Source organism: Octopus sinensis, linkage group LG1, assembly GCF_006345805.1.
Source record: "Octopus sinensis linkage group LG1, ASM634580v1, whole genome shotgun sequence".
In the NCBI taxonomy this organism is placed as follows: Eukaryota; Metazoa; Mollusca; class Cephalopoda; order Octopoda; family Octopodidae; genus Octopus; species Octopus sinensis.
The window spans coordinates 89,399,037-89,418,345 of record NC_042997.1 but is presented as its reverse complement, the minus strand read 5'-3'; the positions used below and the strand labels follow the sequence as shown (position 1 = coordinate 89,418,345).

The window sequence follows — 19,309 nt, the reverse complement described above, 5'->3', positions numbered from 1 at the left end:
GTGGAAGATGGCAGTTTTACTCAGCATATATATATATACTCTTTTACTTGACTGCAACCATGTTGGAGCACCGCCTTTAGTCAAGTAAATCGACTCCAGGACTTATTCTTTGTAAGCCTAGTACTTATTCTATCAGTCTCTTTTGCAGAACCACTAAGTTATGGGGACATAAACACACCAGCATGGGTTGTCAAGCGATGCTGGGGGTACAAACACAGACACACACACATATATATACATATATACGATGGGCTTCTTTCAGTTTCCGTCTACCAAATCCACTCACGAGGCTTTGGTCAGCTAGAGGCTATAGTAGGAAACACATGCCCAAAGTACCATGCAGTGGGACTGAATCCGGAACCATGTGGTTGGTAAGCAAGCTACTTACCACACAGCCACTCCTGTGCCTAAAGCCATATATATATATATATATATATACTAACTAATATAAACACTTCATCCAAATGTAAGATTTTTATTATTAAATTTCTGTCTGAAGAATTTCTAATAGGAAATTCCTTACATATCTATCGAACATTTAAAACTTTGTAATTCCTATTAGTAGATAAAACACATGTAATGGTGAATAAATAATATCGACAAATTTCCAATTTTCTGATTTGTTATATGTTTTTGCATGTGTGCACGTGCATGTGTGTGAGTGTGTTTGGGTAAGTATGTGTAAATTTGTGTCTCCTTATCGTGACACTATATAATAATTGTAAATGAGTATCACTGTCATTCATTTCCAATATTCTTCTAAAACATGTTTGGCCATAGGGAAATATTTGCCTTGCTGAGAGAACAAGTGAGGGTTAGCAACAAGAAGGGCATCCAGCTGTAGAAAATTTGACCCATGCAAGCATGGAAAAGTGGACATTAACCCTTTCAGTACTATATTTCAGTTGAAAAACATTGCCTTTGTTTCATTTAATTTTGAAAATTATGAAGAATTTAGAAAAGTAACTTTGTCATTATTAAGCTGGTGTTTGGAACATAAATTAACAGAGAATCTTAATGGGTTTTAAATTAGATCATTTTAAAACAGCAAGTTTGTACCACAGGGAGTTTGGTATCAAAAGGGTTAACTGATGATGGTGATGATAATGGCTAAAATTAGCTCAGAGCAAATGTAAATAGATTAGACTAAAGTTGGCAGGGAAAGGGGAGTTAAGAGTAGAAAAAAGAAGAGTGGTAACTACCAAGCTGAGTGGTTAAAAGGGAGATTTTACAACCAAGTAATTAAGCAATACAACAAAACTTGCCTTGACTTGCACATAAAAAATCAGTTATTTCTTTTATATGTTTCAGCTCAAAGGCTGTAGCCATAGTGAAACACCTCCATGTAGAGAAAACCTGAAGATATGGGAAAGAATGAATGGACAAAGAAAGAGATGTTGTTAAGGTAAACACATTGCCAGTGCAATGAATTAGCATGGGGTCTCTAAATCTAGAACAATGGAGGGTATCTGAAGCATGAACTGCTAAACTAATTGCCACATGCTACCATCATAAATCATGTATAAAACACAGTATTTTTTGTTCGTTATTTTAATATTTGCAATATGCTTTGTTTATGTGTGAATGTGTTTCTACAAATAGAAAGGTACTGTGACAATCATACGCCCCCCCATTTGTTTTTTTCAAAGGTATGGCTATGTGGCAAAAAGTTTGCTTCCCAGCCACATGGTTCTAGATTCAGTTCAACTGTATGCCACTTTTGGCAACTGTCTTCTACTACAGCCTCAGGCCAACCAAAATCTGTGTGGTAAGAAGCTTGCTTCATCATCATCGTTTAACATTCGCTTTCCATGCTGGCATGGGTTGGCGTGTTTGAGTGAGGACTGGTGACCCAGATGGCTGCACCAGACTCCAATCTGATCTGGCAGAGTTTCTACAGCTGGATGCCCTTCTTAACGCTAACCACTCCGAGAGTGTAGTGGGTGCTTTTACGTGCCACCGGCACGAGGGCCAGTCAGGTGGTACTGGCAACAGCCACACTCAAATGGTGTTTTTACATACCACCTGCACAGGAGCCAGTCCAGCAGCACTGGTAACAACCTTGCTTGAATGTTGTTTTTCATATGCCACCAGCACAAGTGCCAGTAAGGCAATGCTGGTAACGATCATGCTTGAATGGTGCATTTTATGTGCCACCAGCACGAGAGCCAGTCAGCAGCCCTGGCAACGATTACGCTCGGATGGAGATCTTAGCGCTCCACTGGCACGGGTGCCAGTCATACGGTGCTGTCATCGAATTTCATCGGGTGACCCTGTCAAAGGCTTTCTCCATGTCAACGAAAGCCATGTACAGAGGTTTAGCTTTGGCTAGGTATTTCTCCTGCAGCTGTCTTACCAGAAATATAGCATCAGTGGTGCTTTTCCCTGCCACGAACCCAAACTGCATCTCATCTAAACTGACTCTCTCTCTAATTAGTTGGACTATGAGCCTCTCCGTGACCTTCATTACTTGATCCAACAACTTGTTACCTTTAATTATTTGCATCTAAAGCATCACCTTTACCTTTGTAGCAGTTGACTATGGTGCTGCTACACCAGTCATTGGGTATGACTCCTTCGTGTATCACCTGGGTAACTAGGCTATAGCCAACACCACCAGAGCATCTCTACGATGATTCCTGATGGACCTGGGGCTTTCCCTGTCTTCATATTCTTAATTGCTTTATCTACCAAGGTACTGTCAATTCTGGTAGCTAGTCCCTCTATTGGGTCAACATTCGGCAGACTCTCTTTCTCCGATTCATTCTCTTTATTGAGCAACCTTTCATAGTAGCATCTCCAAACCTCTCTCTTTGCAGTCTCGTTTAACGCAAGTGAACCATCATCCATGCAAACACATTTCTCTTCTACGACATCACGATTCTCTCTCACACACTGTCTTGCAACACAAAATACTTCAAGTTTTTGGTCCTCACAGTGCAGAACATTGGCAAATTTTTTCTTATCTGCTTCTCCTCTGCCTAAATAAACCTGTCTCCTAGCTCCCCTTTTGGTAGTCTGATACAATTCCCTGTTACCACCGTTCTTCCAGTCCTTCCAAGCCTGTTTCTTTTCTCTGATAGCCCTGTTAACAACATTGTTCCACCACCACATTACCTTGGGTCGAGGGGGGACTCAACCATATAGTTCCGGGTTCAATCCCACTGCATGACACCTTGGGCAAGTGTCTTCTACTAAAGCCTCAGGCTGATCAAAGCCTTGTGAGTGGATTTGGCAAGTGGAAACTGAAAGAAACCTGTTGAATATATGTGTGTGTGTGTCTTTGTATCTGTGTTTGTTCCCCGACCATTGCTTGACAACCGGTGTCGGTGTGCATATGTCCCTGTAACTTAGCAGTTCAGCAAAGAGACCAATAGAATAAGTACAAGGACTTAGAAAATAAGTCCTGGGGTTGAATTGTTTGGCAAAAATACTTCAAGGTGGTGCTTCAGCATGGCTACAGTAAAATGACTGAAACAAATAAAAGAATAAAAGTGTTTGTGTGTGTGTGTGTGTGTGTGTGTGTGTGGTGTGTGTGTGTGTGTGTGTGTGCGTGCGCGCGTGCGTGTGTGTTTTATCCTTGCCTTGAAATCATGTGACAGCTGGAAATGTATGTAACCATCATTCAAGCAGTGTCCTCCATTTCCAATCTTCCAAGACATGTCTAGTCATGGGGAACTGTTAGCCTACATGGAAACAGGTGAGGATTGGTAACAAGGTCATTTGGTCATAGAAAATGTTCCCCAACAAATTCCATCTGACCCATGTAAGCATGGGATGTTAACATGGGGATGTACCAGTAAAATAATTGAATGAATTTACTTTAATCTAGACGCAATAGCAGCTCATGGACTTAGCTCTTTTAATGAAGCTCACCATGAACAAGAAAAAAATTTAATATATACAGAGAGAAACTATTAAATGTTACAAGACTTTTCTATCAATTCAACAAAAGGTTAAAACTTCAACAAATGACGAAGACAATAATCAAAATTCATACCAACTGTATTTCCTTAACTTTTTGGAGTTGAAGGCTACTAATTCTTTAATGGTGAAGACGATGGAAATATTTTTTTATTAGAAGCAAAAGAAATAGGGATGGTAATTAAAAATCAGTAAAAAAAATATCTGTATCTTAATATATGTGTGTGTGTGTGTGTGTGTGTGTGTGTGTGTGTGTGTGTGTGTGTGTGTCTGTCTGTCTGGAAATAATGAAATGATTGAGGGTTGATGATAAAAAGAACATCTGGTTGCAGAAAATCTGCTTTAACAAATTTTGTCGAACCCATACAAGCATAGAAAAGTGATGGTTAAAATGATAATGATGAGAATATACAATATATACTTATATATATATATTCTCCCTTTTAGCTTAAAAATGTTGTGTGTATAGATTGACAAATATAAGTTAAATAATACAAAGTAGATGTGAAAGTAAATCTTACCAGAATATTTATGATAATTGAGAACCAAATATATTGTGTTTCTATTAATTAATTTATATTAATGCACAGTGGATGTCAAAAGTAGTAACCTTGGTCATACACTTGTCAGAAGAAATACTGCTGTATATCCATCTAATCACTCTCACAATAAATACAGTGGTATTTACTTATTGCTATGAGTAACAAGACAAACCAATATACTTTTAAGTAATTTCTGACCTGTTTAAACTTGTTCACTGATCAAATGAGACTTGACCTGCCCTGACTCTATTTGTAATGAAAGGTCAATGCACATACAATTAATTCTTTTAATGGCCACAAGAACTCACATACAAAACATTAAGAGACATGCAACAACATAAAAGACAAAAACAGGATGATACAATGGGGCTTTGCACCCACAAAAGCAACAGGGGAAGAGCCCTTCTTTGATTACCTTTTAACAGGTGCATGCTCAGAATTGTTCCTCTCTTTCTGGCCATTCTTCCAATATTCACCCACCTTTCAACAAACCTGCTACAAGGCAACACTTCCCTCTCCACCCTCAACTTCATTTTCAAGTGAAGCTTGAAAAAGTTGATGAGGGCTTGGCTAAAGAGGAATGTGTTTGTCTTTAGCCCTTTCAAACAGGTCCACCATATTACCTCTTTAGCTACAGCCACTAGACAAATAAAAATTGCCTGCCCCTCCTGGCCAAAAGAGGGCAGCAGTGCAATCTTCACTATGGATTCAGCTGATAGCCAGATCCATCGTACACATGACACCAAGTGTTCGACATAAACCCACAAGTCAGCAATACTCAGGCACTGGACTAGGGCATGCAGAATGGTTTCATTGTTCTGGGCGCACCTTGGGCAGGCCTAGATGATGACACTTCCGTGCCTGTAAAGTTTATCCCAAACAGGCAGTGCCCCTCGGCAGCACTGCCAGGCAAGGGATTTCTGGAAGTTATCCATAGACCCAGGCCCAAAAGTTCTTCAAAACAGACAGGTTAGTTGATCTTCAATCATTGCCCAATGTACATACAATACAAGTAATATTTACCACCCCTGGTTATTTATAATGTATGGAGGATAATGCACAAATATAGCTTTATCTACCAACCTTATTTATAATGAATGTGCAATATACATACATCATCAACAACATCCGTATTCAATGCTAGCTTGGATTGAACAGTTTGATTGGATCCAATGGATTTTAGTAGTCCATAAGTGAGTCTGGTAGTTGAGCATGTGATGCTTGGCTAAATCAAAACTTCAACACTGGCTGCTCAGCAAGTTCTCTCGATTATATCAGCCGAAACGTTGAGTTAACAAACAAGATGAGGACAAATATCCATCAAATGTAAATAATGTACCTGCTATAGTCACTGACTTTTATAAAGTAAATTTTAAGAGGCATTGAGCAGATCTATTTTTTTATTCTTTTACTTGTTTCAGTCATTTGACTGCAGCCATGCTGGAGCAACATTTCAAAGGGTTTTTAGTCAAAGAAATTGACCTCAGGACTTATACTTTGCAAGCCAAGTACTTTTTCTATTGGTCTCTTTTGCCAAACTGCTAAGTCATGGAATGTAAACACACAAACATCAGTTGTCAAACAATGGTGGGGAGACAAACACAGACACAAACACAGCCTTGCCCTACTCCTAAGCAAATTTGAGAAGTCAAGCAGAGGCCACCAGTTCACAATTTTCCTGAAGATCCTATACAGGTTGAAGGGTAAAACCTAAATTATGTGAAGTCATTTACACATCTTGGTAGTAAAGTGAATTCAAGCGCTTCCCTTGATGATGAAATTATCAATCGTCTTGCAAAGGCAACCAATGCATTTGAAAAACTCCATCATTGCCTATGGAATGAAAGGGGCATTAAACTTGACACTAAAGTACATGTCTGTAAAGCTGCCATTCTTACTACTCTCTTCCATAGCTCAGAATCTTGGATATTCTATAGACAACACAGTAACCAACTAAACATCTTCCACAAAGGCTATCTCAGGACAATCTGCGGTTATTCACTAAAAGACAGAGTTTCTAATGCCAACCTGCTTAGCAAATGTAATATTGGTGGAATCGAGAGCTTCCTTATGCAGTTGCAATTGCACTGGGCAGGCCATATCGTCAGAACAAGTGACGAAAGAATACCTAAAGTCCTCATGTACAGCCAGCTTGATAGTGGGCACAGGAATGTTGGTCAACCATGGCTCAAATATAAGGACAAGCTGAAGAGTAACCTCTCAGCGATGAAAATAGCTCACAACACCTTTGAGTAAATACCCTGGAGTGAACAAAATGGAGATCACTGTGTCAAAATGATACAACTTTGTTGCCACCAGCATGAATAGGCTTAGCAGTGCAAAGCAAAGGTGAAAAATGGCTGCAAATATACCACCTGCACTGACCTGTAATCCTCATACTTGCAGCATCTTTTTGGGGCTTTTTTGCAAATCGTTGGCAGAATTTAAATGTTACATTCAACATAAGCATTGTGACTGACAAAGTAAGAGTAGGTTATCAGATCAGATCCACATCCACTGAAACCAATGAGAGAATCCATCATATGTACATATATATATGGTGGGCTTCTTTCAGTTTCTGTCCTCCAAATCCACTCATAAAGCTTTAGTCAGCCCAAGGGTATAGCAGAAGACACTTACCTAAGGTGCCATTCAGTGGGACTGAACCCAGAACCATGTAGTTGGGAAGCAAGTTTCTTACCACACAGCCATGCCTGTGCTTATAGTGCAGATGTTCAAACCACAACAAAAATACACAACTAATCTTATAGGTCAAAAACTAACTGATCAACATGTCCTCTTTTAAGACAGTAAGGCGTTATTTGAGAGAGATTTGGCTGCTATTTCTAGCAGACTGAGCAAATATGAAGAGGCTCTCACATTGGCTCCAGACTTTTGATTTGCATACCTTTTATGAATCTGAATCTAACAGACTGATTCACCATCGGTTTATCACCTATTTCTACAGTTGTCTAGTCTTTGTGTAACTTCAGTAGAGGAAAGACCTACTTCTTCCTGAGGAATTAATTATAAACAGAAAAGACATGTATCTCAGAAGGATCTACAAGCCAACACTCTCATACACTAGCATATTTATACAAAGCTACAATATTTTCATTGATTTTCTGGCATGTGTATTTAATTAAGAAGGTCTAGTGAACATTATTGACTCTGGACTACATAGAACAAGGTAATTATTTAACACAGCTGTCATATGCAATTAAAGTGACTGTTAAAATGACAAACTAGTCAATAAGCTACCAATATATTGTGATATCATCATCATCGTTGTTGTTATTATTAAGGCAGCAAGCTGACAAAATTGTTAGAGCACCAGACAAAATGCTTAGACACATTCGTCTTGACTCTTTACATTGGAAGTTCAAATTCCACTAAGGTCAACTTTAGCCTTCATCACTTAGGGATCAATGAAATAAGTACCAGTCAAATACTGGGATCAATGTAATTGACTTCTCCAACCCTTCAAAAACTGCTAGCCCTATGCAAAATTTGAAACCATTATTATTATTGTTATTATGAAAGATGTGGAGAGCTGGCAGAATCGTTAGCATGCCAGGCAAAATGCTTAATGGTATTTCTGCTCGTCTTTACATTCTGAGTTCAAATTCCACTGAGATCAACTTTGCCTTTCATCTTTTCAAGGTCAATAAATTAAGTACCAGTGAAGCACTAGGGTCAATGTAACTGACAAGTCCCCTTCCCATAAATTTCAGGCCTTGTGCCTTTAGTAGAAAGCATTATTATTATTATTATTATGAGTTTTTCTTCTTCTTTCAATTTTGTTTCCATTTCTTGCTGAGTGTCTTTCTGGCACCTAGGGCAAAGAAACTCACTGTATACATTTATAAACCGTTAAAATGAACACACCAAATTGTTCATTTACAAAATCAAATAAAGTTATGTAGAAAACAAATCATTTGCATGGAAGGTTATTGTTCTCACAGCAACAATGCTCTTCTCAATATGAGTGAAGTACCAGTTAAAACGATTCTTTGCACTTCTTGCAGGGATCATTCTCAAATAAATTTCAGGTCCTTTTTCTTTCATTCCTAGTGCTCCAATAATCACTGGTATTGCAATCATCTTGAGATGCCACATTTTTTCCAATTTTAATGCAAATCTCTATATTTCTTTTTATTAAAGGCAGCAATTTTTATTAATGGCAGAACCATTAGCACACCGGGCAAAATTTTGACAGCATGGAAGAGGTAGATCCAGGAAGATATGGGATGAGGTGGTGAAGCATGATCTTCGAATGTTGGGCCTCACAGAGGCAATGACAGAAGACCTAGACCTTTGGAAATATACTGCAATTGAGAAGACCCAGCAACTAAAGTGAAATCACAGCCATGCATGTCCGGCCCATTTAAAAGTACCCTTGATGTGTTGGGCAATATGATATGCTTGAAAAGACCTGTTGAGTCAAGTAAAACCAAAATCATAGCTGTGGCCAGTGCCCCCTGACTGGCTCCTGTGCTGGTGGCACATAAAAAGCTCCATTCAAGTGTGGCCAATGCCAGTACCTGCTGACTGGTTCCCATGCTGGTGGCACGTAAAAAGCACTATCCGAATGCATTTGATGCCAGACCTGCCTGACTGGCTCCTGTGCTGGTGGCACATAAAAAGCACCCACTACACTCTCGGAGTTGTTGGCATTAGAAAGGGCATCCAGCTGTGGAAACATTGCAAGATCAGATTGGAGCCTGGTGCAGCCACTGGCTTTCATAACTTCAGTCAAACCATCCAACTCATGCCAGCATAGAAAACAGACATTAAACGATGATGATGATGATGATGTTGTTGTTGTTGTAGCCATAGCTACATCTACTGATAACTGAAATTTATCACTACAGAAAAATAATCTTTTTTTACTGACAACTACTTTCCAAAGCTAAATGTATGTCAAAGTGTTCAGCATTCAAAAGACATCTTGTTCTCGAATAAGATCCCTGGTCTACAGAGTTTGGGCCAAGGGAAGATTTGAGCCTAACTTTAAATCCTTAAAAAAAAATTAAAACAGAAAGCAAACACTTGTCAATCATGCAGCCACTTGACATTTATAAAAGATAATGTACCTTTCAAGTATCTATTTATGGCCAGGTGAACTGAGCCATAAAAATCCCTTATCATTAGATCAAGACCATATAAATTTAGCCAGCTACATTTACTGATCTTTTAGCCTTTACTAATTTCAGTCAATGGGTTGTGGCCATGCTACAACACTGCCTTGAAGGATTTAGTCAAACAAATCAACCCCAGTACATATTTTTTTAATAAAGTCTAATACTTATTCTATCAGTTTCTTTTGCTGAACTGCTAGGTTACATGGAAGTAAATAAACTAACACCATTTGTCAGATGGCAGAGGTGACAAACACAAAGACATGTGTGCACGTGCTTACACACACACATTCATATACATAACTGGCTTCCACACAGTTTCTGTCTATCAAATTCACTCACAAGGGATTGATTGGCCTGTAGTTATAGTACAAGACATTTGCCCAAGGTGCCAGGCACTGGAACTAAACATGAAGCCATGTGGTTGGGAAGAAAGCTTTTTAACCACACAACCATTGCCTGCACCTATAAACATGGCGATTTCTAACATAGACTCATATATACCTCAGTTATTGACTAGTATTTACTTTATTGACTTCCAGAAGGATGAATAGCAAAGACAACTTCAGCAGGATTTGAACTCAGAATTTCAAGGATCATAACTAATTATATATGAAATTATGTCTAACAGCCATATAGATTACTATCCATCTAAAAATATTTTATTTCCTAGAAACTCTGTAAGTATATCTTACCAACCTTTACAGAGCTCACATGTTCAATCATGCTTATCGGAAGATCTTGTGTAAACTTATTTGCACCAAATTCCTATCCACATATTTAGAAATTAGATTTGTTTTGCTCTAATTCTGAAATAAACACAAACATAGTAGACATATATAACTAAATCATGATTTCTATACAACATACTTTTCTCATTTAAGCTTTACTTAACAGCTATATTTTAACAGCTAATATTTCCCACTTGCTATCAATTCATATATCTTAGTTCCAAGTCCACCAACTGTTTACCATCTGATGCACAGCAGTAGCTGGTATCCGATGCCATTTGTTGTCATGCATTGAAAGATGTACTCGCTGCTTTCTTTAAGGCTTTAACATATTAATATTACCATTTTTCATATCAGGTTCAAAGCAAAACAATTCCCTTTTATTTGAACCCAACTTTGATTCATTCTACATTAATTCATAGAAGTCAGTTGTATAGAATAGTCATGTGCGCTAGCATCTTCTGATGTTCATTCAGTTTTATATACATTCCTATCTATCTGCTACATAGATCAGACACCAAGACGTCACTGCTATATAGCAGTCAGTTCAGTTACAGAATAGACCTCCTAGCTGCATCACAATCCATCAACATGAACCATGACAGTTTGATGCTATATAAGAATCAATTCAGTCCAATAACTGAAACAATTAAAAGAATAAAAGAACATAATAACATTGCTCCATGAACTGAGTCTCACAGCTAAATGTATAATCAATCCATTCCAAAGACTAGACTTCACTGCTATATTACATTCAATCCATTCCTTCTACATCATGTATAATACAACCAAGCCATAGATCAACACCCACTACTACTCTCTTCAGTAAACAGAAGTTATTAATATTTGTGGCCCATGGGTTTCATCAACAGGTTTTTATTTCAGATATGCAACTCTTCATGGATTACATTAAGTAATATAGTATTCATTCTATTCTGCATCACTATCCACAGAAAAATCTCTTTTTCCATATCATATATTGATGCAGATTTGTGGAAGTAGTGTTACTATTTTCTTAATAGCCACAATGCTCAAGTGCTTTAAACACCCCACTGAAGCAAATGCTTATGATTCAGTTCAGCTTGTAAACAACTTTTAGCTACTTTCTGAAAGTGAGAGTCTTGCTACTAAGAGGAACCACTACATACCACTGTGACATCTGCAACACCTTTTTAATTTTTCTTTCATCCTTTTATTTTTTCTTTTAGTTATTTATTTATTTATTTTTAGATAGGCTCATCTAAATTGATGAAATGGATATTTAGTTTAAAAACACAGGAAAAACACTTCTGCATGGTCATCGAAACTGTTCTAAACAGCAACAAAGTCTCCCTCAGATAATACCCTTCTGTCTTAAAAAAGAGAATAACAAGAAAAACATATTTTATATAATGTGACCCTTAACACTCCTAAAAATAGAAGATGAATATGTTTGCTCAAGCACAACTGTCTTAGGACTAAAGAACAACAACAATATGTTCAAGAGGCAATTTTAGAGGGATACACAAGAACAAATTAGGTAAAGTGTTCTGCACAAAATCTGGGATGGGAAGAGTCATGAACAGGATGACAAGATAAAAAGAGACAAGTGAGCAAGGTGAACTGGGTAGAGTTGGTATGCAGACAGCTAGTTCAGCCCTTTAGCATTCAGATTACTTTGTCAAATGTATTTATTTATTCACATTTTTGAAAATTAATCATGTAATATCTTGTAGCTTCAAGATTTTAAAGATGTGATGGCTTATTTTTAGAATGACATTGTAGGGTAGGTGTGAGAGGCTGGATCTGGCCAGTTTGAACATGAAACAAGTAGACTATCTGGGCTGGATATAACCAGTTTAAATGCTAATGGGTTATAGAAACAAAGTTTGTTGTAGTAGCACAATAAGTGGGAGAGAGAAGAACCCATGTGTGAACTAATAGGATGTAGTGTGTTGGTTAGCAAATATTTGTAATCAGTTGGATGGTTTTTCTTTTATTCTGTGCAATCTAAAGTGTTAGTGTCTAGCAGCCATACTATCACTGACATGTGAACAGTCTTCAATGTAGGTTATATTTAAGATTTATAAAGAGCCTATAAATAAACAAAAGTGGAATATATTTTGGCCTAAAGATACACATTTGTCAACATTATATATGTGAAGTCACCATAGGAGGTTAATGATTTTCAAGCTTAACCTTCATAGCAACTGAAAGCTTTAGTTTCATGTTGTTCACACATAGAGTAAGTGTAATTTATTAGTATAAGTAGCAATTATACCTTTGTAGTTCTGAAGGTAACTAAGTTATGTTGCCATTAAATATTCTTCAAGACCTTTGTACACAGAAGTAGTGCATGTCTAGCATGAATTATCTAGATTGTATGTGAATGTTACCAAGAAAATTGGTGTAACAGAAAGCAAGTCATTAACGACATAAGTGTGTTGGAGACACAACTAAACTTTGTGGTATATCAATCGAAAGATTGTGAGGCAAAGAGAGCTCAGTAGTGCAAGTTTCATTGCACTATACACAGTAGGGCTCACTCCCATGGTCTCTCACCTTCCTCAGCAAAAGTTTTTGACTGAAAGGAGAAAGGCAAACAAATCTGGTAGATATGACTTCATAGAAACTAGAATGAATGTGTGTGAGAGAGAGAGAGAGAGAGACAGACAGACAGAGAGATCTTTTCAATGTCACATTTACTCACAGAAGAGAAAAAATTTTAATGGAAAAGCAGCAATCTCTATATAAGAAGGTCATTCGCTCTCATACAATGTCTGACACACTGCAAGTAGAAGAGATGATAATGATGGTGGTCTAGTCCCAAAATGGTGGACTGGTGACCATTTAAGTGTCAAGCAAAATGCTTTGCAGTGTTTGTTCCAGCTTTTTACATTTAGAGTTCAAATCCTACAGAGGTTAATTTTGCCTTTTCTCCTTCTGGGATTGATAAAATAAAGTACCAATCAAGAATTGGGGTTGATATAATCAACCACAAATTTCTGATTTGTACCTAGATAAAGGTTATTATTCAATTATTTGGAACTGATAGTATGGTAGAACAGTGAAAGCTCAATAGCCACAATTTTCCATTTCTTTCCTTTAAAAATATCAATTCTTGTGTGTATGTGAGACTCAATATTCATTATTATTCATTAGTCAGAGCCTTTAAGCCTCTTAAGTCCTCATAGATTGGAAGATTGAGGAAGGCTAAAGTAGTGTGGTTCATGTTTAATTTTAATTTAATTAACTGTGAGAAGTGTGATATAGTGTTTGAGAAAGATGAAGTTCTGGCAACATGTTTAGCATGAAACTGGAAGAAACATATATAGTGAAAAGATGAGATGGAGATGACAGAGTTAGCAATACAAAAGAAGTAGATGTCATTGTAGAAGAGACAAGTGAGATGAAGAAGAACAATGAGCCATTTGTTAATGAAAGGGAGTTTTTCTTAAGATCTCTTTCTAGGATGCAGTTTAATGTAAGTGCATGCGATTAGTACACACACACACACACACACACACACACACACATATATATATATATATATATATATATATATATATATATATAGCATGGATTATATTTGTGTACACAAATATTGGTAGTATTCTTATGTGGAGTGTATTTATGCCATCAAAGGGTTAGCAACTATCCAAAACTAGAGTATCTTTAAGACTTAAGGAGAAACTGATGTCAATTTAGATAAAACTTTATTATGTTAAGTCTTTGATGAGGATTATAAAATTAGCACGTGCAGTGATGACATATTGAGCTAAATATTTGATGCATGAGCTATTTATAGCATAAAGGTCATATACAAAAGACAATACTTATCAAATCTTCTTTCAACAAATTAAAGAAAACATCAATACTCATCTACATTATATTTTTCCATCTTGTCTTCTAGATATGTTCTTGTACTACCTCACCCATCCCTCTTAACTCACTCATCTTGTTACCCATATTGTTTGCATCCCACCCCATACACTTACCACTTTTCCTTAGCCTTTCCTTTCCAAAATATTATCCCTTTGCACTTTCCTCCTTGCCCATGTTTTTCCATCAGCTGTCAGTTATTCAAGAACATCAACTGTGTCTCTAGATAATTATTAAAATATAAACTATAATTTCTGGTCACTAATCACCCATACTAATGATTTATAATAGCTTTTAACAATATTTTCAGTTGTAAGGACATAAGCTGGTATAACTGTTAGCATGCCACACAAAATACCATTTCATCCATCTTTTTGTTCTGAGTTCAAGTTTTGCCCTATGTGAAATTGCTGGCCTTGCACCAAAATTTGAAACCAATATTTACAGTAGTATTTTAAACTGTTTCAATTCACTTCACACTTTGCATCTGTAATAGTCTGATAAATTGAATGTTTATGTTTCATTTGCCCTCTGCACACAACATGAAGGGGAAAATCTTCAGTAATGACCAAATAAATTATTGTTATATGTTCATTATATGCTTTTATTTAAAACCTAATCATTTACAAAATCACCTAAGCTGGTGATATTCTACTGCTCTATCACATTCCTTCCAATATCTCATACAGTAATGAAATAGGGCTTAACCCTTTCGTTACTGTATTTATTTTGAGATGCTCTGTGTTTCTTTGAATTACTTTAAATATAAAATATAATTTAGTAAAATAACTTGGTTATCATTCAGTTAGTGTTAGGAACATAAATTGTGACTTAGGTTTGGTGGAAGATTTAAATTCAAAACTTGTGAAAACAAGACATTTGTACTCAGAGCCAGAGCCGGTTTCAGCCGGGTTGGTAACAAAAGGGTTAAACAACCACTTTATTCATGACAGTAAGTTCTACTGCCTCCTTAGTCATTAATAAGATTTACTGCACAGCCAGTTTTGTAAAAAGACTTATTCTTTTATGTTACACATCAGTGGCCTTATTCCTGACAACTCTAATCCTTTAGCATTCAGATTTCTTTGTCAAATGTATTGCTAATTTATTCACATTGTTTTGAATTAATCACGCATTAACTTCTCGCTTCAAGATTTCAATGATGTGTTTGTATACTTTTAGAATGACATTATAGGGTAAACAAGAGAGGTTGGATCTGGTCTCTTTTAACATAAAGCAAGTAGAATATGTGGGCCAGATTAAATGTTAAAGGATTAAAACAAGGCAACATTGTTGCTCTTGACATCAGCAAAGTTAAGTCTTTGGCTCAGTCTTGAGAGACAGCTAAGTTGATAATGGGCTCTCTTGGATCAGAAGTTTCTTGTCAGACTACTTTATTGCAGTGTGCACACCTAGGGCTTTGTTCAACCCATACTAGCAACTGATATATTTTAAACTTGAGTTATATCTCCAACATTGTGTTGTATATAAATGGCCTAGCCTGTGTGATAAAAGGTTCATTACATTGGTGAATATTACCTTATAAATTTTAACATGTTACATGTTTAAATTAAAAAAACCAAAAAGTTTTTTTTAATTTATCTAAACATCACAGGGGTCATGATACTTATAATCCAAAATAAGTGACACAAAACATGATAGTTCTGTACTTCCAGACCCCAAATAAGACAAGAAGCAAACCAATGAGGAACCCTCAATGTAGTCGATCGATCTGCTAGGAAAAATAGTCAACTCTCCTTAATCACACTTTATTTAAAAACTAACAATACGTTGAATATGTAGCACTAAATACTTTGTGTTCGTCAAAAACAAAAACAATAAAAATGTAAGATGGTCACAGCTGGAGCTTCTTTGATAATAAGGTTAATCAATCAAAACTAGCTTGAAGCTCCTCCTTTGATTACAAGTTTGTTCATTCAAAGACTAGCTTAAGGCTAAGTAACAGGACAGAGCTAACACCATATTGAATGATAAATAACGTACGAGCCAACTAGGGAGCCGCTACATGGCGGCTCACTCCGTTAGAAATAGCAGGCTATTCTCCTGAATGTCTTAGAAAAGACAATTAGATAATGTGGTCCAGGAACCCTGCGCATAGAGAAAAGATGAGATGGTCATGGTTAGAATACCTTAGATCAGTGGTTCCCAACCTTTCCACTACCAAGATGAGTTATTTAAATGAGTTTTCCCATAGACCCCTTTTAATATGCTTATCCTGATATATATATATATATATATATATATATATATGTATGAAATTTTGAATTTAGTTCACAGACCCCCCCCCCAGTACTACCTTTACAGACCATCAGGGTTCCGCAGACCACAGGTTGGGAACCACTGCCTTAGATCATAGGTCTACTCAATCAGGGTTGACCTAAGAGTAAACAATAATGACAAGTAACATACTTCTCATAACAGACAATGTTTAAATACATTTTTAGAATAACACTTTTAAATAAACTGCTCTTGTTTCGTTATGAGAAGCATTCTGAAATATTTGCATTTGAACTGAACGTGTTTTGGTTTGCTGTCTAAAACTTAATGATTAAAATTTTGGAAGCAGTAGAACAAATAGGACGACCTCACAGTTATTTCTTTATCTTATTTTCTTTTCTGTTTGTTAGGGGTGGAGGATAATTCAAAGTCTATTTGTTTTGAAACTTAGTTAAGGGCACTTTATCGCGGTGCTACTCAAAATGAACAATTCTACCTTCTGGGACGGGGATAATGTGGATACTAGGACTAAAGGGGCGGTAAGGAGATTGTAGATTCATCTTTCAATTTTCAATTTTAATCTGTGTGCGAAGCATCTGGTAATATTAATGGTCGAAACCTTTTTTTTTTTTTTTACATTCCAAATAGTCTTTTAATAGTGATCAACCATCGGCAGCAAGTTTTTGCGGTGTATATAATTACGTACAATTACAGCAAAGGGGCTTTGAAAAAGGAAGCGAACGTTTGATAAGCACTGTTCTATCTGTATTAAATATTACTTTTGTAAACAGAAATATTCTGGCTAAGAATATTGTCGTTCATTGTCAAACTAAAATGGTTCAATTCCCTGTGCGACTGTTTGTTTACCTTTTATAAGATAATTTTTGTATTTAGAAACCATTTTGTATGCTTGTATGTATTTTTATGGGTTTATAGTAACTTATTGTGGTGGACATTATTACACTTTCAGTACCTTTACTAATGTTGTTTAACCCCTGCTGATTGAGCAAACCTAAGATCAAAGGCATTCCAGTTTTAACCATTGGCTGTATTTTATCAGGAATAGTAATATTTAGGACCAAATTATTTAATGTGTTTCACCTTTTTGTTAAGAACAATAAGGTATGACTGGGGGGGGGGGCTTCTGTAAATTGAACAACTCCGAGTTATGTTTATTGGAATCGGAGGTCGATAAAATAAGTATCAACCAAGCACAAGAGTCGATAAAATCGACTGTTCCTTCCCACAAAAGTTCTGGCACCGATGCAAAAAATCATTGTTACATATAAACATATACATATGCTCATCACGCAACTAAGATAATGCTACGACAGCAACAACCACCTTATATGAAAGAGATAAGCTCAAATCTTTTCTTGGAGACATACATACGTGGGTGACTTCGGGTGGAAAACAATATCAACTCGTTAATAATGGATTTATTTACTACCAACTACATGTGTTGATCAATCATTTGCAATGGTGTTTTGTTCAATAGAAGTTTTTAAAAAATGGCTTGTAATTAATGACTATAAACGCAGCAATAATAAGCGAGACGTCAGCGAAATTTATAAGATCAATTTACTGCTAAGAAAGCACCAGATGTTTAAACATGTGTCAAGGGGAGGTTTTTTAGCTGACTCTGCGAAAGTCGAAGATTTTACTCTTTTGAGTTGGTATCACATAAAAGCAAAATATTAATTCTAACGATGCACATTCTTCGCTTTATTGTGATTAAAACGAAATTTATATAAAAGAACTTCTAGAAAAAATAAACTAATCAAGGATGCGAATGTAATGCTAAAATAAAATTTACCATATATAAATTTTGGTAGTGTGTGCTTGGAAATTAAAGAGCAAAGATATAAAAAATATATATGTGTGTGTGTGTGTGTATATATATATATATATATATATATATATATATATATATATATAATTATTAGATATTGGCATCGATATAATCGATTGTTCCCCTCCCCAAATTTGTGGCCTTGCGCTTATGTTAAGCATGATCGTTATTATGTATTGACGGATATTTAATGTCTACGTACTAAAATAATAGAAAGATTCTATGTAAAGAGAATATTGTGTATTTTCGATATGGGATTGAATCCAAAGATTTCAATTTTATATCAAGTGTGTTTTAGTGATTAGATGGTGTCTTTTGATCGACGTCTGCTCTTTACTGGCATGGATCCAATTGGTGCGAGAAGATTCCCACTACCATTAAACAAACAGCAGGCTAAAGAAAATCATAAATAAAGGTTATTAAATGGAGGTGAGTAAAATAAATAGTAAATATAGATATGCCTTACCGGTCTCAAAAGTCTGACGATAAAATAGATAAAGGAACAAGCGAATATCACAGCTAAAACCCAACGTTTCCTAAGTAAGCGAGACGTAAACATCGGGTCTGGCGAAAAGTTGACATTAAGACGTTTAAAGTTAGCTCTGCTTGATCGCTTCGTATTCAAATGTGGACTTTAGCTTAAAGGAGTAAAGAAAACATTCCAATTTGATTTACATGTTATTTTTAATAGAAATCAAACACTATTCAGTTATTTTAATTTCAGGAGAAATATATTTATATATTGAATGCAGCATCAACCCATAAACAAATGTATAAATAGAAGTGTATATATAATATAAACAAATATTTCATGCAACTAGCTCTTTATGATTATATTTTGGTTTGTTTTTTGTCTTCGAATATTTTATTCTACTGCAGTGTTTACTTCCTCACCCAGTTTTATTGTAACTCTAATAATTCAGAGAATTTCTTCTTTAGCCTATGAAAATCCTTCTTAGTGTAGAAAGTGACATAAAGTTAGGGTGATCATTTCATCGAAAGTCATAGCGCTGTGGAAAT

General features: G+C 36.1%; 1 protein-coding gene across 1 annotated transcript in view; it reads right to left on the bottom strand.

Annotated features, from left to right (window-relative positions):
* LOC115211501 (SREBP regulating gene protein-like) overlaps window positions 1-18,907 on the bottom strand; it is a 33,925-nt gene extending 15,018 nt beyond the window's left edge. The window contains exon 1 of the mRNA XM_029780121.2: window positions 18,756-18,907. Coding sequence (XP_029635981.1) covers window positions 18,756-18,848 — 93 coding nt within the window. The 5' untranslated portion in view covers window positions 18,849-18,907. The remainder of the gene's footprint in view (window positions 1-18,755) is intronic.
* Window positions 18,908-19,309: the final 402 nt, after the last annotated feature.